General features: G+C 55.4%; 7 protein-coding genes across 7 annotated transcripts; 5 read left to right on the top strand and 2 right to left on the bottom strand.

Moving 5' to 3' along the window:
- Positions 1 to 901: 901 nt before the first annotated feature.
- On the top strand, positions 902 to 2740 carry GGS23DRAFT_291209 (alternative oxidase). The gene is made up of 3 exons (XM_051512643.1): positions 902 to 1415; positions 1575 to 2043; positions 2108 to 2740. Exons 1-3 carry the CDS (start codon positions 1146 to 1148, stop codon positions 2437 to 2439), a joined length of 1071 nt encoding a protein of 356 aa, XP_051375538.1. The 5' UTR covers positions 902 to 1145; the 3' UTR covers positions 2440 to 2740.
- Positions 2741 to 7205: 4465 nt separating this feature from the next.
- On the top strand, positions 7206 to 10398 carry GGS23DRAFT_291122 (uncharacterized protein). Its single transcript, XM_051512642.1, has 2 exons — positions 7206 to 8790; positions 8842 to 10398. Exons 1-2 carry the CDS (start codon positions 7587 to 7589, stop codon positions 9822 to 9824), a joined length of 2187 nt encoding a protein of 728 aa, XP_051375537.1. The 5' UTR covers positions 7206 to 7586; the 3' UTR covers positions 9825 to 10398.
- On the top strand, positions 10361 to 12286 carry GGS23DRAFT_552298 (putative alcohol dehydrogenase). Its single transcript, XM_051515392.1, has 4 exons — positions 10361 to 10961; positions 11045 to 11174; positions 11241 to 12021; positions 12093 to 12286. Exons 1-3 carry the CDS (start codon positions 10699 to 10701, stop codon positions 11895 to 11897), a joined length of 1050 nt encoding a protein of 349 aa, XP_051375536.1. The 5' UTR covers positions 10361 to 10698; the 3' UTR covers positions 11898 to 12021; positions 12093 to 12286.
- A 360-nt stretch (positions 12287 to 12646) lies between these two features.
- Positions 12647 to 13883, top strand: GGS23DRAFT_291025 (uncharacterized protein). The gene is made up of 3 exons (XM_051512641.1): positions 12647 to 12869; positions 12951 to 13106; positions 13161 to 13883. The coding sequence occupies exons 1-3, from the start codon at positions 12804 to 12806 to the stop codon at positions 13659 to 13661; spliced, it is 723 nt and encodes a 240-aa protein (XP_051375535.1). The 5' UTR covers positions 12647 to 12803; the 3' UTR covers positions 13662 to 13883.
- Positions 13884 to 14557: 674 nt separating this feature from the next.
- Positions 14558 to 17277, bottom strand: GGS23DRAFT_290977 (cytochrome P450). The gene is made up of 5 exons (XM_051512640.1): positions 16517 to 17277; positions 16061 to 16330; positions 15869 to 16005; positions 15134 to 15780; positions 14558 to 15032 (listed from the first exon to the last, which is right to left on the bottom strand). The coding sequence occupies exons 1-5, from the start codon at positions 16751 to 16753 to the stop codon at positions 14698 to 14700; spliced, it is 1626 nt and encodes a 541-aa protein (XP_051375534.1). The 5' UTR covers positions 16754 to 17277; the 3' UTR covers positions 14558 to 14697.
- A 412-nt stretch (positions 17278 to 17689) lies between these two features.
- GGS23DRAFT_615458 (membrane dipeptidase-domain-containing protein) lies at positions 17690 to 19516 on the bottom strand. The gene is made up of 3 exons (XM_051520715.1): positions 18897 to 19516; positions 18136 to 18807; positions 17690 to 18061 (listed from the first exon to the last, which is right to left on the bottom strand). Exons 1-3 carry the CDS (start codon positions 19398 to 19400, stop codon positions 17735 to 17737), a joined length of 1503 nt encoding a protein of 500 aa, XP_051375533.1. The 5' UTR covers positions 19401 to 19516; the 3' UTR covers positions 17690 to 17734.
- A 977-nt stretch (positions 19517 to 20493) lies between these two features.
- Positions 20494 to 22317, top strand: GGS23DRAFT_603042 (MFS general substrate transporter; the record flags this gene model as incomplete). The annotated part of the gene is made up of 6 exons (XM_051519423.1): positions 20494 to 20626; positions 20694 to 20998; positions 21144 to 21224; positions 21276 to 21332; positions 21419 to 21697; positions 21757 to 22317. 6 exons carry the CDS (start codon positions 20494 to 20496, stop codon positions 22315 to 22317), a joined length of 1416 nt encoding a protein of 471 aa, XP_051375532.1.
- Positions 22318 to 22663: the final 346 nt, after the last annotated feature.

The raw sequence follows: 22663 nt of genomic DNA, 5'->3' as shown, positions 1-22663 counted from the left end.
GCGCGCTATTTACTGCGAGGGCGACGGTACCGACGGCCTGCCCCCTCTGCGACGAGACGACCTGCCCGGGCGGTGGGGAAAGACGAACCTCCCGCGGCCAAGACGAGAAAAGCTGTCCGGCAGCAAGAGACAGATTCGTGGAGTCCTACGACTCTAAACTCTGCCGTGTTTTCTGCTTAAGGACGCCTTTGCGTTTGGACTGAAGTGGTCGCGCGCCACGGTCGTTGGCGCATGAAGATACTTACTTGCTCAAAGCGAGAACCCGATACAGAGGTTTGCCAGTTTTATTTTTTTTTGTTTTAATAGATGCGCCCCACTCGAAAATGTCCCGGAGCAAAGACGCCCCCCACCTTTTTCTCATCTTGCTCCTTTGCGCCTCTCCCAAACTCCTGCAATTCCCGACTTTTCACGTCCACCTGACTCTCGACTTGGCGGAGACCCAAAGAGCGTTCCTGGCTAAGGAGAATCGCGCCCGCTGCTATTGGCCCTGCCATCCCCTCCCCCTTTTACCACGTCGCTCCCGTGCCCGGGCTCGACGCTGTCGGGTCATGAGTAAGGAGCCGCTGTCGCACCGCGCACTGCGTACACGCTGCGTACCTACACTACCAATCTACCTCCTAGATAACTACCTACCCAATACACCACGCGCTCCGTAGGCTACGGCGCTACACGTTACACGGCAAACAAAGGAGGGCCACGAGGAGTTAGGGCCTGCCCCAAGCCGCTGCCCGTCTCTTCTTCGGCGTCTGTGGTCGGCCTCCATTCACCGTCCTAGCCATGCCGGGCACTCTTCGTAGCCATCCTGGATCCTCTTCCGCCCGCTTGGCCCGTAACACTGTGCCTCGAACCTAGTCACAAAGGTTCGGGTCAGACTTTGCTAAGCTATTTGTCCCATAGGGGGGGGGTGGCCAAGACGGTCACTCCTCCAACGGTAAGCGTGTAAGCCGGGGGCCACATATAAGAGTGTTACTTTTCTTGAGGCAAACTTTCTACTCCTCCGCCCAAGAGAAAATCCAGACAGCCTTCCCCTCCGTCACTTCACCTAGGGGTCCAGATCAGAATCTCACGCCTTATTTACCCAACCCGTACGCTGTAGCCAGCACAGGTAGTCGGCCACTAGGCGTGTCAGTGTCCGCGTGATCCTCATGTTGCCAACCGCAGCTCAAGCCAACGTTTGCGCCACAAGACAGGCCGCCTACCTGTCCAGAGCAGCGACCGCCTTGTTTCGGTCGTCTACGCTCGGCTATCCGACGGCCGTTCGTGTCGGCCTGGTCGTGTCCGTCCAGCATAAGGGGGCCTCGCGAGCCTTCTCCACGACCCCGGTGGCCACTTTCAGGGACTTTTTCCCTTCCAAGGAGACAGAGCACATTCGCACGACGCCGGCAGCATGGCCGCATCATGGCTACACCGAACAGGTCAGTAGTAGAGCAGATTCTCTCCCAAATCTGAGCCCAGCAGGTTCTCGTGTCCCTCTTTCTCCCCCCCCGCCCACATGTTGCCACGCAGACATCACCGTTCTTCGATGGCCCGTCCAAGCTTGCGAGCAGTAACTAATGGACCGTGTTGGCATAAAGGAAATGCTTCAGGTCGTGCCGGCCCACCGCCCGGTGAAGACCTGGGGCGATTGGGTTGCCTGGAAAGCCATACGCACATGTAGATGGGGAATGGATTTCTTCACTGGCATGAAGAAAGACCAAAAGGTTGACAAGGCCAACCCGACAACTGCCGTCGAGACGATCCAGCCGCTGACCGAGGCTCAATGGCTACTACGTTTCCTATTCCTCGAGTCCATCGCCGGCGTCCCTGGCATGGTCGCCGGGATGCTGAGACATCTGCACAGCATCCGACGGCTGAAGAGAGACAACGGTTGGATCGAGACACTCCTCGAGGAAAGCTATAACGAGCGGATGCACCTCTTGACCTTCATCAAGATGTGCGAGCCGGGCTGGTTCATGAAGTTCATGCTCCTCGCCGCCCAAGGGGTTTACTTCAACGCCCTCTTCGTAACCTACTTGATATCTCCTAAAATCACCCACCGCTTTGGTTAGTAATCCCGACAACGCTGGACCAGCTTCGGCCCGTAGACTAACCTTCTCTATGTGTTCAGTGGGTTACCTCGAGGAAGAGGCCGTGCACACGTACACGCTAGCCATCAAGCAGATCGAAGAAGGACACCTGCCGAAGTGGTCGGACCCGAAGTTCGTGGTCCCCGACATCGCCGTCCAGTACTGGCACATGCCCGAGGGTAAGCGGACGATGAAGGACCTCATCCTCTACATTCGCGCCGACGAAGCCTGCCACCGCGGTGTCAACCACACCCTAAGCAATCTCAACCAGAAAGAAGACCCCAACCCCTTCGTCAGCGAATACAAGGACGGCCAGCAGCCGCCAAGGCCCGCCCTCAAAGCGCAGGGCTACGAGCGGGAAGAGGTCATGTAGATCGGAGAGTAGCAACGCTTGCACGCTCTCTCCCGTCTCTTGCCCATTCCGCCGAGACACAGGGCGTGTGCACTGGGAGGAAGCCTCTTGTGGTTGTTCTTGTTTTTTTTCCCCTAGGGTGTCACATGTTCGGGTCCACGTAAACGACGACGGGGCGACGCCGCAGATATTGTATTTTGCGCTGGGGTGGGGCGTTTGGTTGGTCGGCTATTGCGCTGCGAGACAGGATCTCTGGGGGCCAGCATCGGATTGACTTTTTAGGTAAAGACTAAGGTGTTTTAGACGATGAGCCCCGGACTGGCATAACTGACTAAAAGAGAAGGGGGGGGGAGAGAGGAAGGCAAAGACGGAATACCCATAATAGAAGGGCGTTGGCGGGGGGAGCCGAGAGGGGCTACGGCATTACTTGCTCAGGTCTGAATCCCAACTCCTACATAGATTTCAAAAGATCTCTACTTTTCTGCGCAAGCTCGAGGATCTATGTCGGTCGTCTTTGGCCGTATTGCGGAAGTGAGAGAACGGGATCTTACTGGGCGAAACCCGCCGCGAGGCGTTTCTAATTCGCCGACGGCGGTAACGACGAGCCTAATAATAAACCGGGATGTATTTGAGAAGGGGGGGGCTCACTCATCAGCACCAGAACCGATCCGGCCCTAGACTGGATGCCGTTCGTGGAGACGCCTCCCCCGCTGGCTGGCTTGCGCGGAGGGCAGACGCGTACATATTGATGGCGACTAAATACGGTCATTCTGATGTTGCGTTGATAGGGCGGAGGGCGTTGCTATTTATATCCCTTCTTTGTGCGCCGCGCCGCCTCAAGGTAGATCCAGTGAGACAGCGGGCGGCAGCGTAGAAGAAAGACGGTGGTGGACCGGCTGTTACCCGTGAGCGAAGGGAGAGTTGCAAATGCTGCCACTGAGTGATAAACCGAACTTCGTATTCTGGCTTAGCATCTTTCTTACCTGAGCTAAGTCGGTCGGGTAGCTGCTGGTGAGCGTGTGTGCTCGTTGCATTGGCTTGACTGATTGACTGAGGCAAACTCCATGCCGTGTCTTCCCTAATCCTTCACGTGTCTAAGGCCACAGGCTCGAGACGGGTCTGTCACCCTGTCCTCTTCATTCTGCTCTCTCTATGTGAGTGGGATGCGAATCGCTAACACGAGGGAGAGCCCGGATAGGGAGATGATTTTCGACTAACTCGCGTGTTGTCTTTCTTTTTCTAGGTGCGTCGTGGGCATTGTCGTACAAGCAAGCCATACCTACTATTTCCATATACCTATACGGGAGCTTTCTTTAGAACACCGCCCACCTCCCTGAGTATATACGTACGCATCTTCTGTCGTAGCAGAGACCTTGCCCTGCGCAGTACACTACGTGGTAGACATTGCCCCCCATTCCCCGCGAGGTTGTATGCACGTACCTACATATATTTGCATGCCTTTGGGGTGTTGTTAGATAGCGTAGATACGGGAACGGGACGGCAACGCCACAACGCATTCCATGGGTTGGCTATAGTTGGTGGGTTGGGTGGGCGTCTGCGCGTCCATGTCGAAACACTTCCATGAAACGATGAAACGGACACGAGCCAATTAGGCCGACCGGAGGCAACAATAGCAGGCGGGGGGCACCTCGCAGGCCAGGGAATCGTACGGTATGCATTTGCGGAGGGGTGGGCTGTACTAGAAGCGCTTCTAAAAGGTGTTCTGGAAAGATAACCGACCGGGAGGGGCGGACCGGGGGAGAGAGTGACGATACGGCTCTTGCGAGGTCACAGCCACGATCCCGGCACGTAAGGATGGGCCTGGAAGAATGAGGCAGGTGGGAAGAGTTTCGGTGACGGGATGGAAGTAGGGCTGAAGGGGGGGGACCAAGACAGGATGAAAAGCGCAGCCTGAGTCACCTCTGCATCTCGTTAGATCACCAGCCAACCAGACAAGGAGCCTGTCACTCAACCAGTCGGCCAGATGGCCGGCCAGCCAGCAAGGCACATACTATACTGCATGTATGTAGGATGCGGTTTTCGCTCAGGAAGCCAGCAAGTCGGCTCAAGGCTAAACCGGTCGATCCAGCTACGCAGCCAAGAGATGAATGCATAGTACGTGCCGCGGCCGACGATACGACAGGATCGAGCTGGGGGGAAGAGGGGGGAGGTGAGGTTCTGGAAGACGACGGCGAATGGGACGGATCGATATCCAAAGTCTGCTCCTCCTCCTGCGTCGAGATGCGACGAGAGAAAATCCTCGACGGTCACTCGTTCACCGCCTCGAGGGGAGGAAATTATCGGAAACAATAGCGAGGTTGCCTACCGTCGGGTTGACTGCCACGAGCAGCATTGGGAGCGGGAGGAGGAGAGAGGACAAGGGAGGAGGAGAAAGAAAGCGAGGGTGTGGCAATGCATGCTTGGGAGTGGGCATGAATTAGGCCCACCTCATCTTGTTTCGATCGAATGTCGAATATACCTGCGCTCTCCCTCCCGCGATCCAATCGCTGCCTAACATCCTGATCCTAGATGGAGATAGAAGCCGCGCGCGTAATACGATAATAGAACGGTACTTAACAGTACCTCGAGTGCTTTATATAGACTCTATGGTGTGTGTACCTCTCGTATTTACCTACCTACCTAACCTCCTTAGGTACTTCCTGCCTGTACTTTGAGTATCCGGTTATGTACGTCCGCGCCAGGTGCTATGTACAGATATGTATATTGGGCATTACGGGACTTGGCTTAATTTCTTCCTTGAACATTTCCAAGGTTCCAGGTACCTAAGTTGACCTGTCTCACCGAGTCCTGGAAACGCCCACACCACCCTACATAAGCTAGGTACCTACCTATAGGGCCTACTTATAGGCTAGGTAGGTTAACATAGTACGGGTAGGTACCTGTATGTAGGCATATATGTATTGTATATTAGGTAGGTAGGTACCTAGCTAGCAAGACCCTGACGAAGCCAGAGCCAACCTCGCAGGTACAACACCTGTGTTGGTGCTGGATACCTCCAAAGGTGGATTAAGTACCTACCTACCTAGGTACCTAGGCACCTAAGGCCGGTGTACGTTGAGAGGTAGCGCGTACTTGATAAGGCGTTCGAGGATACGCGATCTAGACTTCGAGCGCATCTGTTGGGCGATAAATGGCCTCATGGCTACCCTTTTCAGGAAGTGGGCCAGCCCTAAAGCCCAGGAGAAGTCGGGATAACTTGGGACGGACGGAACCTGGTAGGTCTGGGAGGGCCCAGACGGCCCAATCACGCTACCTAATAACAACGACGCCATGAGTCGGGGGTTGCCTAACTTCCATGCAAGGTATACTCAGTAGGTAAGCGTGTTCTATATGTGCGTGTGTATAGGTCGAGAGGTACCTAGGTATATACCTAGGTATCTTGTGCGCTTAGGGCACACTCTCGCAGTCCTAAGTACCCCTCTGCCTTTTACGCGTAGGTATGTGCCTTGTCTCCTAACATACTTCCTCTATACCTTATAGGTTAGATGCCTAGGTAAGTAACTAAGTGCTTACAGCTTTTCGATTTCCTTTCCCCCATTTCCGTTTCCTAGACAATTCTGAGAATCGCCGCATTCCTCCCGACGTAAAGCATGCCTCTCCCTTAAATATATACAGGTACCCAGGAGGTATATATCGTATGCGTACCTAACTATAGGTAAATACCTGTACTGTACATAACGTTAGGTAGGTGTAGGGACTCTGGTTAGAGGTTAGATAGGCACCTAACCCAGGGCCAGGGAGGTGGGTGCGTAGGTATGAGTAAGTAGGCAGGTATCTACTTACATACATAGGTACATACCAATATGGACATGTGAAGCAGGTACACACCCACCTGCCTGTAAATAACCCGCCTACATGTGCCTACAGGCATGTCTTAAGTACCTACCTGTTAGGACCTTACGAGGTAGTGCAAAACATGGTGGGGCGCCAGGGCGGGGTGATCGAGGGTTGTCCCAACATGAGCCTGTCCGTCCATCGCAAGTTTCTTTACCAGTCTCCCCTGAGTCCTTCACCTGCCATCGCCCTCTCGAGGTCCTACGCATGGTGTCTGCTCAACCCGCCGTCGACGTAGAGAGCCGAACTTCCTCCCCAAGAGCAAACTGCTTGATCGAGTGCAATTAAACCCACCCCACCTGTCATTCCTCTAGTTTCAGGGCGGTCCATCACCCCCGGCGTCGCATCACAAAGGAAGCGAATTGGAGAGAGGGAGAGGGAGAAAAAGCCTCTCTCGCACGCAGGCCGGCTGTCGCATTCCTCCGCAACGAGTAGCGACGACGACCACTCGAGCGGTTTTGTTCGAACCCGGTCCGGTCCGACAAATCAACCGTTCGTCTGTGTATGCATTCTTTTCGGAGAGTCGAAACGAGGGCGAGGCATACATACATCCCTTCGTGCTATACCTGCTATATACGCAGAGCGGGCGACGCAACTCCAGTAGTGGGGAACAACCGAATCAATCGCCCTCCGTCCCCAGGCAACCTGACTGCTTAATGGTTATCATTCGCGTCAATACCGGTCATTCACCTTACCACTTTACACTGCCTCGTAAGCCATCCCGCTGAGCGGCCCGCAATCTGCGCGACACCACGTTCTCGAGAACGCCGGCTTCCGAGCGTCTTCGCCAGCCTGACATCTTCTCCCGAATCGCCAAGTTCTCACTGTCGCAGATCCCGCCCGCGAAACGTGCTGTACATCCCTTTCCCAGAGCCAACCGGATCAACTACTAGGCCGTCACCCGGAATCTGGAGCCTGCCGGTCTTCCCTGTTTTAGTTTGCCTCCCCCTCGTTGCCTCTGTCTCCGCGGACCCGTCCGTACTCCAACAGAGCTGTTCGTCCGGCCACCCGTCTAAATCTAAATCTAAATCTAGAACCTCTAGACAATTTCCCTACTCCATTCTTGGGCCAAGACTCCCCCCTTGCCGACGGCCAGGTTTGGGTAGAGTAGAACGATAACGACCGAGTACCACCATATTTGGCTTGGTCGCGTTGGGTACGGGGAAAAGCAGTATCCTGGAACGGGTCAGACTCGCCTAACGAGCACAGCCCCTAAAAAGCGTCTCCGGGGCTGCGCCACCCGTCAGGCAGATTCCGAGATCAGTCAACCTCGCCAACTTGGGATTTCTAAAGACAGAAACAACGTACGCGCTATGGATCAACAAGCTGTCCAACCCGCGGGTCCGGCTCGCGGCCGCTCACCATCCGCTGGTCATCAGCAACCTCATATAAGAAATAGTCATTCTCCTTCGCCTCAACCATATCGATCCCCGGAGCCATCGATCGGTCTCGGCATTGGTATCAACGCCGCATCAGCAGCACCAGCAGCTAGCCCCCAATTCACCTCCCCCGACTTCAACACCTACGATAATAACAGCGGCAACGCCCCATTCTTGAGCCCGTCGCAATCGCAGCCCTTCGATCAGCAGGCTGTCGTCGACCAGGCCTCATTCAACCCGAATCAGGACTTCGCCCAAGCCCTCTCGTCGCAGCCTCAAGCCTCGTTCACCCAGGACCTCCTCGGTATCGACTTCGGCGGCGGAAGCGACTTCTCGCTCTTTCCACCGTCCGCCCCTGGGGACCAGTTCAACACGGCGCCCTTGTTTGGCGATCTTTCGCAACCCGAAGCGCAAGTTCTGAATCCCAACGATCTCACCAACATGACATCCCCGCAGACACACCACTCTCCCACTCCGCCCCATCTCCTAAAGCCTGATCCCGGCTCCGCCCACCAGTCGCCATCCTTTAACCAGCATCAATTCTCCTCTCCGCCGGGCCGCCACTCTAGACATACCTCACTCGGCCCGGAAGCGGCCCTGTTGCCGGGACAATTTGACTGGAGCCAGGCACCTCAATTCCAAGGCCACCGCAGGACGCCGTCTGAGTACTCTGATGTATCTTCGGCCGCTGCGTCCCCAAATTTGACAGGCCGCGACAGTTTCGAGCACACGGAGCATGGCCATTCTCCCATGCAACGGCCCACGGATGGGTTCTACGACGGGGTTGTTGACTTGGGCAATTTTAGTATATCGGATCACAACCAGAACAGCCGTAGTCCGTCACACAGTCCGGCCATATCCCCTAGACTGCTCCCTCAGCAGTTGTCTGACGGTGGACAGCCGAGCCAGGGCGTATTGTTAAATGCTGGATACCCAAACGCTCCTACGATGAGCTACCCTATGCAGACCTCGGAGCAATTTCCGACTCTATCCCAAGAGGCGCCGATAGATCCAACTATCGCGCAATCGATGGCCCCCCCTTCGATCAACATCGACTTTGCCCCCAACTCGAGGCAGAATACCTTTGAATTGCCGAAGCCGCCCATGGACGCGCAGTCCTTGACGCCACCCGATAGAGGTGAGATTGATCTCGACATCGCGAGCTTCTGCATCACTGACAAGTTTCTAGGCCGCCCCCGATCCCGTCCGCGAGCGGTCACGGATCCGTTCAACAGCGGAGGGGCCGTCCTCTCGCGACCGAATACCCCTGGAAGTCTATCGCCACACCTCGGCGACGACCTAGCTAACCGTAGCCGTTCCGGATCCGAGTCGTCTTCGCGATCACTGTCGCCTAATGACAGGTCCGGCAGTGCAAATGCCGTTTCGAGGAGACGTCAGTCTATGTCGGCAGTCCCCAACAATGTGATTGCGCTTCGGCTAGCAGACCCGGAGTACCAAGCTGCGCAGGACAACGGCACCACCAAGAGGGTCCAGAAGCATCCTGCCACATTCCAGTGTACCCTCTGCCCTAAGCGCTTTACCCGAGCGTATAACCTAAGATCCCATTTGCGTACACATACCGACGAGCGGCCTTTCGTATGCACCGTCTGTGGGAAGGCATTTGCGAGGCAGCACGACAGGAAACGTCACGAAGGCCTTCACTCGGGCGAAAAGAAGTTCGTCTGCAGGGGCGACCTAAAGGCGGGCGGCCAGTGGGGCTGCGGTAGACGGTTTGCCCGAGCGGATGCACTGGGACGCCATTTCCGATCTGAGGCAGGCCGCATATGCATCAAGCCCTTGCTGGATGAAGAAATGATCGAGAGACAGAGGATGTGGCAGGAGCAGCGGATACAAAACATGGCTCAAAACATGGCTCAACAGCAAGCAGCCATGGATCCCACCGTCTATCCGGGGATGGATGCTGGCGGCTACGCCTTACCTGCGGCTTTACTGGCGCAGTACCCGGCGCTGGCGCAGATGAACTGGGGACAAAACGACCTCGGCAATGTCGAAGACGAAATCAGCGGCCGCCCCGGTTTCGACAACTCCGACTACGACGATGGCGAGGAGACAGGCTACGTCAGCGGTCCAGGGACGGGCTTTGGCGAAGGCGGCATGCAGCAGAATTTTGGCGAGCACATCGGTTACTCCAGCGATTACGGCGGCCGGTAGTTACGCCCCGGGTTTGGAAGACTAACTGATACTGTATACATCGGAGTGGACCGGCCACTTCCTCACGGTGGTAAGGGACTAATACATCGTGTTAGGCGATGCTTAGCGGTTTGACTTTTTCCCATCTATTGCTGCCTCTTTTTCGTTCTGTGCCGAGGCGACTACCCCTTTTTAGATAGCATGATAGATACCAAATCGGAGTTCTATGTCTTTTCTGCGTCGGCTTTGCGAATTGGTGGATCGGATCGGGTCGGATCGGTTCACCCTTGCGCGGGCGAATCGGGACTCTTGATGACCTTTACTAGACGGCTGGGCTATTAAGGATTTTGCAGACTCTCAAGTCGGTTGGACTACAAGATATATGCTATTTTACCGCAAATATTATTTCCTGGCCCATGTAGCCAAGCCGCCAACCGTGCCTGGTTCTAGTCGCATGTATGTAACAGACGGCATTGTTGATTATCAATCAATCTGGCTTTGAAATACAGATATAACTAGTGAGGGTGGGGATTATCATCATGAGACAACTTCCTCTCACAACAGCGTAGTATGGCATATATTACTTATTACATTACACGCCAGCAGGGTCGTTAGTTATTACTAATAGACCATCTACTTGCGCCCTGGAACCTGCGCGGCATATTGAGTAGTGTGGATTTGCTACGTAATAGTACCTATGCTCCAGTAACGATGTTATCGAGAACTCGGCGCTGGGGGGCCCCGGAAGCAAGACGGATATAAATATCTAGGAACCCGCCAACCTGGCGTGCAGCCGTACCGATGCACGCAGTACAACTGGACGAGTCGGCTGCCTATCCAAATTGATTGTACTTCCCATCTACCACATCCACCTAAGCCGAGAAAAAAAGCAACCATGGTTAAGGCAGTCGTGCGGGGAGAGGGAGGCAAGGCGGAGATCCAGGAAGTGCCTAAGCCTCGACTGCGTGAGGGTCACGTCCTCGTGAAGGTCAAGGCGATTGGCGTCAACCCTGCCGACTGGAAAACGATTGAATATGGCCTAGCGGGCACTGGCGCAAGGATAGGACTGGACTACGTCGGGATCGTGGAAGAGGTCGGCGAAGGCGTCGCGAAGCCCTTCAAGAAGGGCGATCGTATAGCAGGCTGGGTCCACGGGGGGTAAGTTGGTTACTGAAGACTTATGAAGACTTATATAGCGCCGCTCTTGCCGGTTGCTAACGCTTCGAGCGTGATACCTCCAGGAATCGACACAACCACGACTTCGGCTCGTTCGGTGATTACCTCACTGCTAAAGCCGCGCTTCAATTCAAGGTTCCCGACAGCATTAGCGACGAAGAGGCCGCTACTTTTGGTGTTTCTGTAACAACACTGGTACGTTGCTTAAGCCAGACCTGGGGCCCAGGTCGACGACAGACATACCAGCTAACATCGCACAAGGGCCAAGGTCTCTACAAGATCCTTGGGTTGCCGTTCCCGAGCGAGCCGACCAAGACGCCGTATCCTATCCTCATCTACGGCGGTAGTACCGCCACCGGGCTCTACGGCATCCAATACGCCAAGGCATCGGGGCTAACGGTGATAGCGACGGCGTCCCCTCACAACTTCGACTACGTCAAGTCGCTAGGGGCTGACGCCGTGTTCGACTACAAGTCGCCGACGTGCGGGGCGGATATCAAGGCGTTCACGAACAACAAGCTCAAGCTGGCCTGGGACTGCACCGGGAAGGGCGTGGAGGTGTGCGCGGCGGCGCTGAGCGACGCCGAGGAAAGCAAGTATGCGACCATCATATCCGTCGACAAGGACCTCCTCAGGCAGCTCAACCCCAAGGTCGACGGCCCGTACTTTCACCTCGCCTACGATGCGTTTGGCGACGGGTACCCGTGGTGGGACGGCGATGTGCCCCCGAAGCCGGACGAGTTGGAGTTCGGGACCCGATTCTTGAGCCTGACGCCGCAGCTATTGGCGGACGGCACGATCAGGCCCATCCGCACGTTCGTAAACCGAGGGGGAAGCGGCCTAGAGGGCGTGCTTAAGGGCTTGGACGAGTTGCGGGCTGGCCGGGTGAGCGCGGGCAAGCTGGTTTACACGCTGTGAAAAGGGAAGGGAGAGCACGTCCGTTTAGCCTTATCGCCGCGCGCATCTACCTAGATGATCGGAGGATGGGGCACAAAAGTGATTATTACATCAGCGAATGCTTCCGCCAATTTACACTGATTGCGTAAGTATAAACCTCTTTAAAATACGATTCTATCCGAAGTAAAGCAGATGATTGATATATCTACGTTAAAGCGCTCTGCGCTTCTCTAAGTATGTTTTTATACCAAAGAGCTAGAACTTTACTAAATATTAAGTGATGAAAAAGAAGTAAGTAGAAACTAATACTTAATTAGACTACAAATTAGAATTAGCAATTAACGTTTCATTAAACTACGCGAAACTAACCTTTTATTAAACTGTATATAAATAAATAAAAACTGTAAAAATATACAAACGTAAATAAGAAAAGAATATAATTAATTAAAATATATTTTATATAGTTAAGAATATAGTAATTTAATGAAATATTAAAATTTTTTATAATTATTAATATATATATAATATTATTAATTCATATATATTAGTAAATAAAATATATTAAATACTTTATACTTATACAATTTCTATATTTAAATCATGTATTAATAAAAATTTAAATTTTCTTTGTAAATTATTATTTTATAATTATTAATATTAATATTTTCTTTTTAATTATTTATAGTATAAAACGTAAATATCTATATTCTAGAACTTATAGTATGTCGAGATATAAAAACCAATTTCGTACGTAACAGTATTCTTTTCTACATATATACCTAGTCTTATTTACCGCCCGGTTTTACGATCTACCCCCGCGCGCGTCGGCCGTTCCGTACGTACTATCTAGTTTCCTTCACTGCGCTCGCGTTGTTTATCGCTGTTCGGAAACCTTCGTTCGGCGCAAGGCGACGTTAATAAAACGAGATGCCAAAAAAACCCTTTCAATGCGTGCCTCGGAATTGCGAGTCCTGTCGTAAGAACCATGTAAAGGCAAGTTATCTACGAAGCGGCCCCTTACCTGATGCGCAACGTCCGAAACCGCGAAGGCTTGCTTACCCCTAAGATCGGCAGTGTATTTACCGCCAAAACAGCGACGCCTGCGACCGGTGCGTAGCCAGAGGCCAACACTGCGAACCACCCCTGACGGGTGTTTCTGCGGCGGCTGCCGATTTACGTAGAGAAACGACTCGTTTTAAGTGCGATCAATGCCGGACGGGCCACTTAACTGTGAGTATCTCTCGTCGCCCTGATCACCAAGGTGCTCCCGCTAATCGCGATTAGTGTCACCCAAAAGGACGGACTTGGCCCGATAAGTGCCTGCGGTGCGCGGCGAAAGGTCTTGCCTGCTCGCCCCCGCATACGAAGAAGGAGTTTGATGAATCTCCCGCCGGGAAGCACCGCGTCCGCCGCCGCCGGCATCCTATCCAGCCCAGGACAAAGAACCAGTTCCAGCATACGGAGGGTCTCTTGATGCCCATCACCTCCGACCTCCAGCCATCCGATAGCTCATCTGACTCGGACGCCTCTATTCCCGCCGTGATCCCCCCGAAGCGCGAGCCGGTGGACGGGGGAGGCCCGAAGTCTAGCGAGATCGAGAGGCTGAGTCATATGCTCCAGGAGATGGACGACGAGTTTCAAGAAGTGCTCAGAGCCGAGAAAGAGAAGCACCGGGACGAGGTCAAGCAGTTGAAGGACAAGTACGAGGAGGAGCTAGCCCAGCAACGCGAGAAGTACGAGTCGAGAATCGACGATCTTATCAAAATCATGAAGAAGATAGGTTGACGCGATTGTGTCGGTCCTACGGATCGCTTCCGATTACCTATCCCCCGGGGGGGAAAAGGTCCCACGTCGATATCCAGCCCGCTATGTAGGAATAGTGAAACGCTTATCGTATTCCTTTTACTTGCTCTTAAGACTGAGTATCACGAGGGCTTTTTACGCGCCAGGTAACGAATCCCTACGCCGAGTGGCACTATCGTCGGCATATCAAGTTCGGACGATGCCTCTAGACTCGGTGGATATAGGCACTCGCGCTACAATCGCCTGGTCTTCCGGAAACTATATCTGTCAACACCGGCAGCTTGCTCGAGAACCCGGACCACCTTACCAGACTTGCCACCCCTCATGCCACGAATATTTTATGAAGGTGGTCGGATTGAGTCTGACGGGCATCACAAGACATGCAAAATCAGGGGCTGGTAGCATAGGTAAAGCCATGCGTCCCTTTTACTGACGGCATGTACACCTTTGTGCTGAGCTCACCAGTTATTAGGCGTGAATCTCATGTAGAATGGCAAGGTGTACTCCTGAGTATACGCATTCGACTTCGTTATTCGTAGATGCTTTCTTCCTAGTCTTTTCTCGTTGCATAGCATCAAATATTGCGTTGCCATACCTTATTGATAGGCCGGTATCGAATCTTGCCGAAATGATGTCGGCTTTCAGAGCATTACCCATAAGAAGATCCAAGGCACTCGTTCCACACCTAAACCTCGGGGTTGGTACCCGTTTAGGCTGGTTATATAAGAGCGGCTTTTAAAAGGCATATCGATATCAGCTGGATAGTAGGCAGCCACAGGTATCGGAGTTTATGTTTCTTCCCTTGGCTATTCTTAACCGTACGACCTTTATATCATACACCTTCTCTTGCCATTATTTGGCGCATGTTATGTCTCCAGACCAACGTTCGCTTCCCGCGGGAGCGCCTCTTGAAGCCTCGCATTGACGTGAACTTAACAACAGTAGGTATAGTACATATTTCAGTAATTTTCTCCGTCTCTATATCATGTATCATGCGCGGTATCTCACTGGTTACCCTTTACAGCACTGAGGATAGCATCCGTTTCGTAACCTCAGCATTCCGAGGAATGAACCGCACCGTCCTAGCCTTGGGTCCCGCGATGGGGTTCTCCCTCGTCAGGAGGCCCTCTATGGGATCTGCGACGATCGGGTCCATCGTCTCCTCTGCCGGCAGGATTTGGAAGTGGGCAACGAGGTGAAGGAAGACGGCGTACAGCGCCTTGGTCGCGACGTGGCTCGCCACGCACATGCGTCCGCCGATGCCGAAGGCGTACTGGTGCCGGTTCGCCGTCTGGTCGCCGTCCATCCAGCGCTCCGGCGCGAACGCGTTGGGGTCCGAGAACACGGCGGGATCTGGAGGAGTGGGCGGGGCCGCGTCAGCGAGAGAAGGCCCGCGCATGGCTACGAGTCGGGGACGAGGAGAGACGAGAAAAAGGAATGCATGCCCCACTCACCTCGCGCGCACGCCCATGCATTGAGGAATAGCAGCGTGTTGGGCGGGATGGTTGCGCCTTTCCAATGAACCTCGGAATACGTGGCCTTGGGCAGTGCCAACCGCTGGACGACGAAGTAACGGCCGACTTCCTTGGTGAAAGCCTCTACGTATTCGACCCTGGAGTGCGAGGCGTGGGGGGATCCGAGCAGGTCGGGATCGGTAGCCTGGATGGCCTGGTATGCTTTCTCCTGGATGTCCTGGCGGTGAGCTAGCAAGAGGATGGCCCACATCAGCGAACGCTTGGTGGTGTCGGCGCCGGCGAGCATGCTGAGGCCGATGCTGAGCAGCTCGCCCTCGGTGAGGCCCTTGCTCTCGGGGTCCTTGAGGACGTTGCCCTGGATGCAAGGGCGGTCGACGCCGTCGGCGATGTCCCGCCGCAGCTTCTCCTGCAAGACGTTGTGGTACGCGTACCGCCGCTTCCCCACGTCGGCCATGTGGGAGCCGCCGCGCCGCCCAACCCAGCCGGCGATCGTGTTCAGGGGCCGGAGCAGGGGGATGTAGTTGGAGAAGTTGCTCGTCGGGTTCCGGAACTTGGAGATCTCGTCCTCGATGTAGAGGATCTCGGAGATCACCAGGTCCCGGTGTAGGTCCTTGACATCCTCGACGCTGCGCGCACACATCGCACGTTGTCAGCCTCCCCGCGTTTCGGCAAGGCAGCCGGAGCTGCAGCGGCAGGAGGAGCAGCGCTACTCACCGAGTACCGTAGGCCAGCGTTAAGCTGAGGTTCAGGGCAAATTTGCGCGTCAGGTCGAGCACGTCAACAGAGGCCTTGCCTCCCTTGCAGCTAGACAGGATGTCCAGAATGAAGGCCCGAGATTCGAGGTCTAGAATCTGTCGGGCCGAAGTTAGGGAACCGAGCACGGATCGCACAAGAACACGCACGTACCGGGTAATAACTCTCCGTGCTGGTCTTGTTGAGAGCCGTGGCGGCGACCTTGCGCCGCCGCTTGCAGCTCTCGTCCCACGGGCTGGTCCCTATGCTCATTACGGGGCGGCCCTGCTGCACCTGCTTGTGAAGCACGTAGAAGACGGGTCGCGAGTTCGTCGCCTCGCGCTGACTGATGAAGAGGGTGCGGGCCGCTGCGGCGGTGTTCACGATGACGGCCGGAACGTTTCCGAGCTGTACCTGGAACACGTCGCCGTAGCGTTGGGCCCACTAGTCACAGGAATCAGTCCACATTTCCCTGCCGGAGTGGGAGTGCCCGGGAGCTGAAGGAGCTTCCGGTGCGGCGAGTTTATGGGATCGTGGAAAAGAAAGTCGACGAAACCATGTTGGAGCTTCCCGCGTAGGCTGTAGGAGCAGGAGGGGCGCGTCACGACTAGGAACTAACTACCTACGTACAATTCTATACTCGTCCGAGGTCGCGGTGCCGCGCAGCGACGGAAGACTCCCCACCAGCGGGTAGCCCCATGGTCCCGGCAGCTTTGGGATCCGAGCTCGTAATCGGACTACCTCATTGAGCAGGACGTAGATGGCTAAGAAGGCTGTCGGGGTGAAGAATAGCAGTTTGGCTAGCAAGCTGAGGAACGCGAGGTCGAAGGCCGGAAGGTCCTCCAATGACGCAGGGAGGACAGCCATCTCCTTGCGGGAGGAGATAGCCCGATTATGATTGCAGACGACGAAGACGGGGGAGAGTGAGACGGAGAGGCGGGGAGTGAGGAATTAAGGCATGCATACATTCACATGGGGTATATATGTAGGTGTACTCACACGTGGTATATGCAGGCGCTATCATGCTGCCTGTCTACCATGCCTACATATGTACGTAGAGAAGAATACCAGGCCGTCTGATACATGACTCCGGTGAGGGGGGTGGATGGGTGAAGACGGGCCTGAGGCGCCTCAGAAGATCATCTAACGCAGCGTCGCCTCCCCAGCCGGATTCGGTTCACGCAATCCCCCCTCATGAATGAGACAACTGGGCGATGGACGCCTGGGGAGGGGGGAAGCCAATCGCTGACGGGGGATTGTAATGAGGTCGTGTTGCCGGCAGGAGATGCGTAGCCTGGCGCGCATCTCGACTCGCCTATGTTAGCGCACTGCGCCGCGATTCTGGTTAAACCGCTTCTGTCTGCTCTAACCCTAGACCCTGGATGACTCGGCGAGGGATCGGCCGCGGGGGCTTTACCCTACGTCTAAGTAACGCGAGGAAGCCCGAAAGCCCGAACGCTTGGGTGTCGGATACGACCTTGCCGGTTCTTCGGGTCCCCGTAGCCGATGATGTGGTTGCTTGTTCGCTTACCGCCGCTCCCGCTGTACAGCATAGGTGCCTACGGCATCAGTGCTAGAAGTAGTATCGCGCTACTGCTACTGCCAGAAGGCAGGCTACTACAGGTAGGAATCTAGCTGTCTTCGATAGGTACGGCCTCGAATTGCGTGATGCGGTGGATCGTTGACGACCTCACCGCAGATATCCGCCCCGACCAAGACGGAGACGCTGCAGAGCCAAGACATCTGTTGCGTAGGTAGAACTACGGACATGACTCAGGTTTTTTGCCCCCTAGAAGACAGCCTGTCGGGTAGCTAGACACGCGAGAGAGTCTCTGCCCGCGAATAGCCTCACACGTCCTTCTCGGCCTTGACTGCGGCCCTGTGCTTCCCGGACTTGTCGACGTTGAACTGGTCGGGCTGGCCCCAGTCCTCCCTAGCCGCCCTCTTGCGGGTCTCCCGATACATGTAGGGCGAGTTCTTGTAGCCCTTGTGCCACTGCCGCCCCTCCCACTCCTCCTCGACGGGCTTGCCACCCTCGGCCTGGATCTCGCGGGCCCGGCCCTGGATAGACTCCCACACCCGGAGTAGGTTGTCGCCTGCCAAGAGCCTGATCTGGTCGTCCGTAGCCCCCCTGGCCATCAGAAGCTCGATTAAGTCGGGATACTTCGACACGTCCTGAAAGTGCAGCGCGCAGGTTTCGTTAGTTAGGGGTAGGCGGCGCGGGCGAGGAATAATAAAGAGAGATTTACCTCGAGGCCGCTCGGCGTGAACGGGGTTCCGCTGAAGTCGGACCCGAGGCCCACATGGTCCCAGCCGACTACCGAAGCCAAGTGCCAGATGTGATCGACGACATCGTGAATGGTCGCGGCGCTCGGGTCCTGCATATTTAAGAAGCGGTTTACGAACACGGCCATCACGATGCCGCCGTTCTGGCGGAGGCCCCGGAGCACGTCGTCCGGCACGTTCCGCAGATGCGCGGTTACGGCGTAGGCGCCGGAGTGGGAGAAGATTACGGGGGCGCGGGTAACCGACAGGACGTCCCGCATGGTCTGGTGCGAGACGTGCGAGAGGTCGATCATCATGCCGAGGCGGTTCATCTCGCGGACGTAGGCGGCGCCTAGCGGCGTAAGGCCGCGGTCGGGGTAGCCGCGCGCTACGGTCGAGGCCGACGTAGCCCAGGCGTTGTCGCAGTTATGCGTCGTCGTGATGTAGCGCACGCCTAGCTCGTACGCCTGGCGCACGGCGGCTAGCGAGCCGCCCAGCTGGTGCCCGCCCTCGATGCCTAGCATGCTGGCGATGCGGCCGCTCCGGAAGGCGGCGCGCGCGCACGCCGCCGTCCCGCAGTACGCGAAGACGTCCGGCGACTCGGCGATAAATCGCTTCGCCACGTCGATCTGCTCCAGCGTATCGCGCACGATCCACTAACAGCGACGCGGGCCCCGCCTTAGCATTCATGCGCCCCCCTCCGGAACGCTTTAGGTAGACGGATATTGGGGGGGGGGGGGCTTACAGACGGATCCTCGAAGTGCTTCTGGGCCGCGTCGCACTTGACATGTACGCTCCAGAACTGGCCGCCCATCATGCCTTTCCTCATGCGGCCGATGTCCGTGTGGCCGAGCAGGCGCTGACCCGGGTCATATCTGCCGTCGTAGATGCGGTTGTGCAGCTCGACGCGGAGCAGCCACGGGAAGTCGTTGTGGCCGTCTATGAGCGGCGTAGTTGCTAGGACGCGCTTCGTGCGTAGAGCGTAGTCGGTAGGTTCGATGGGTGCCTCCGCCGGCTGGAACCAGCTTCCCAGCGACGCGAAAGGGGCGATCAGAACAGCGAACCCGACCGCGACCAAGGCGTGTCGCCAGCGCCGCAACCAGCCAGGCGGCGAGGCCTCGGGGTGGACGACGAGGGCGCCTTCGTTCGGAGCCTCCGCCTCCTCCCCCGCTGGTCGGCCTGCCGGCGGTGTCCGCAGAGGAACATCTCGCGTCGGGTCGGTCTCGGCGCTGGCTGTCACGTCAGCCATGGCTTCGATAGATACCTATTGTTCGGAAACCCTCGCACGGGACACGCACTGGATCAAGGCCCTGAAGTAGCAGAGAGGGGGATCAACATCGCAATGGCCGCCAAAATCTCGTCGTGTCTTCTCGGCCTAGCTTTAGTTTCGAGGTCTGCGATGTCGGGGGGCCTATCGGGAATCCATGCCCGAACGGCATGGAGTTCTGGCCCCGCAGCCGATGCTAGTCTGTCGTCGTAGTTCGGAGTCGCTTCGTCCGGCTGGTCGAGTATTTCGTCTTGGCCGCGCACGCCGCCATCGTGGCCATAGACACTGATCTTTCGCTAGCTCGTAGCACGCAACTCGACAGTCCATTTTCTCCTCTCGACTGCTCGTCTAGTCGTTCGTCCAAGTGCTCCCCCACACCGCCCAGGTGACTGACGCCATGCTATCCCTGCATCGCCTCACGAGCGACTTCGACAGTTGTGCGGGGGACTAGGCTTGGCTTCGGCTTAGGGGGGAGGCCGTCCATGGGAAAAACCGGGCCCCTATCGAGGAGGTCGTGTTCCCATCATGTTGGTTCTGCGGTTTTCTTACCTCGAGAAAAACCCGTGCCTGACGGATGAGGCACGGGTCTTATATACTTCACTTCTTCGGGAGGACGCCTCCGAACCGGCCATCGGGTAAGCCCGGATCGAGCTGCAGCTCGAGACTAAGTCCGCCAACATACGACTTGTGTGCCTTGGCAGCAGAAGCTCACTCCTACCTAGACCCTTGGACTCTCGGCCCTTTGCCCTCTGATTTCCTCGCGAATCGCTATATTACTGTACAGCTCGATGTAGGGAAGATACGATAGTTAGCTATCACGCAATTCAGACAGCACGAACTGCGGGCAGGGAGTCTCGAGGCGGCATTGCATCGAAGGTGGGCATTCCAACGTCTGCTTGATATCTTCGAGATATTAGATAAGAAACGAGCATATACCTATATATAGATAAAGGTAGCTATATGAGCATCGTGTTCGTTACTCCTAACACGTAGGCTTGCTTCCACGCTATCTGATGCCCGTCGTAATATTTACAGGTGACGTTGCTGTATCATACTACACCCTTGGTTCTTTATCATGGCGGGAAGCGACAGAGAGGAGAAGCGGTCCGGATCTACGTTCGTGGACGACGTCGGGTCTCTCGAGAACGATAGAGCGGCCGAGAGGAAGCTTGTGAGGAAGACGGACTTGCTGATGATGCCGGGTTTGGGTGAGAACTGTCCTGATTCCCTCTTCGGTTGCTGTTCTCTTGTGTGATCTAACCCTGACCACCGAAGCCCTCGCCTATTTCACCCATACGCTCGACCGGGCCAACCTTGGGAATGCGAAGACGGACGGTATCGAGAAGGACCTGGGACTTGTTGGCAACCAATTCTCGCTCCTTCTCGTCCTGTTCTACGTCCCCTATGCTCTCTTCAACATTCCTTGGTCGATTCTGGCAAAGAAGTACAACTCTGCCCGGGTGATCCCCCTTGCGATCCTAGGCTGGGGGGCTTGCACGATGGGCGCCGCCGCGTCTAAGACATTTGCGGATATCATGGCGACGAGGATCGTAATGGGTGCCGTTGAAGCAGCCTGGTACGTAGCCAGCACGTTGTCCCCAGCTGGTCTACTGGACGCTAACTGACCGATTGTCTAGTACGTCCCAAAGACAACCATCGTGCCCTTATGCTACCTGCGTGCCCTCGTGTCGTTGGTGTTGACGAAATTCAGATAAACCCTGCGAGGTTTACTACCTGTCTTTGTTCTATACCCGGAAGGAGATGGCATTCCGTGTCTCCTGGATTGGCCAAATGGGGTTCATCGCCGTGAGTAGTAATAGATATTCTTTTGCTTCACGTGGCTGACATGGTAAATAGGGAGCTGTCTCTGGTTTGATCTCCTGGAGCGTCTTTCAGTGGGAGGGAAACCTGAAGGTAGGGCATCTATGATGCTATGTTATAATTACCCCCCTACCCTGGCCATGTGAGATAAGATGGGACTAACGTGTGCGGAATTCAAGGGTTGGCAATACCTCTTTCTCATCGAAGGCTCGATAACGATTTTTGTCGCAGCCTACCTCTACATTTTTGCTCCCCGGAGTCCCGAAAAGTCGCGGTGGTACACGGAGGAGGAGGTTAGGCTCGCCAAGGCCCGCCTCGAGCAGGATTCCCAGGACCAGGACAAGAAGTTCCGTTGGGGGGATGCTAGGAACCAACTCAGGCAATGGCAGACATGGGTCTACGCATTCATGGCCCTGATGTACGGTGTTGGTGTCGCTAGCAGCTCGAACTTCCTCCCGGTAGGTCCCAAGGGTTGCTGTTGAGGGTGTTTAATACTGACGACCCTCGGTGATATTAGACGATGATTAAAAGGCTCACGAACGAAGCTACCACCGCCAATTTATACACTGTCGGGCCGAATCTGGTGGCGTCCGTTTTCCAAGTGACGATATGCTGGCTCTCGGACCGTTACCAACAACGGGCGACGTATGCTTGCGGCTCTACAGTCATCTCCCTGGTCGCTTGGATTCTCCTGGGCACTCTCGACTTGGTCCACCAGCCTCGCGTCGGCTACTTCCTGACGTACCTGATCACTATCGCTACCTTCATCCCGAGCAATATCGTGCCCGCGTGGCTCGCGTCCAACACTCCCACCACCACCGGTCGTGCCGTGTCGCTCGGCCTGAATTATATGGGCATGAATTTAGCCGGCGTGATTTCCTCGATGATCTACCGGGCCGAGGATGCGCCCGTTTACCGGCCGGCGCTGATTACCGTCGGCTGCACGCAGGGCGTCTTCATCATTACGGCCTTGGTGATGCGTCAGTACTACGCCCGTTTCAACAAGAAGCTTGACTCAGGCGAGGTTGCGCACGCGCCAGGAATGGAGAGCCGCCCTGAGTATCGATACGCCGTTTAGAATACGGCAAGATCCCTGAACGAAACTAGGGACCGAGGGAAAGAGGGCCCTAAGCTTATTTCAAGAAACCAAAGCCTAGTTGGAAATGTTACTACAGCCAAGTCAATATTAATAACTTCTCCAGTAGTGCACAGAAATAATAAGCGTGGAAACTGCTGTATGGTATTGAAGCGTGTATCATTAACTAGTAGGGTATTGATGAAAGTAATAAGTAATAGGATCACATAATGAATACGAAGGGGGGAAATCAGGACTCGATATGTCCAACCCTGGATAGCCATGTGTGCGTATGTATGAGTAACTTACACTCATTCCCTACCTCGTATCAGCTGTCATAGCAAGCAAC

The sequence above is a fragment of the Durotheca rogersii genome (assembly GCF_024521655.1).
Source record: "Durotheca rogersii strain YMJ 92031201 chromosome Unknown GGS23scaffold_3, whole genome shotgun sequence".
NCBI lineage: Eukaryota > Fungi > Ascomycota > Sordariomycetes > Xylariales > Xylariaceae > Durotheca > Durotheca rogersii.
Note: the sequence above shows the minus strand (reverse complement) of the source record. Positions and strands in the feature narration are given on the sequence as shown.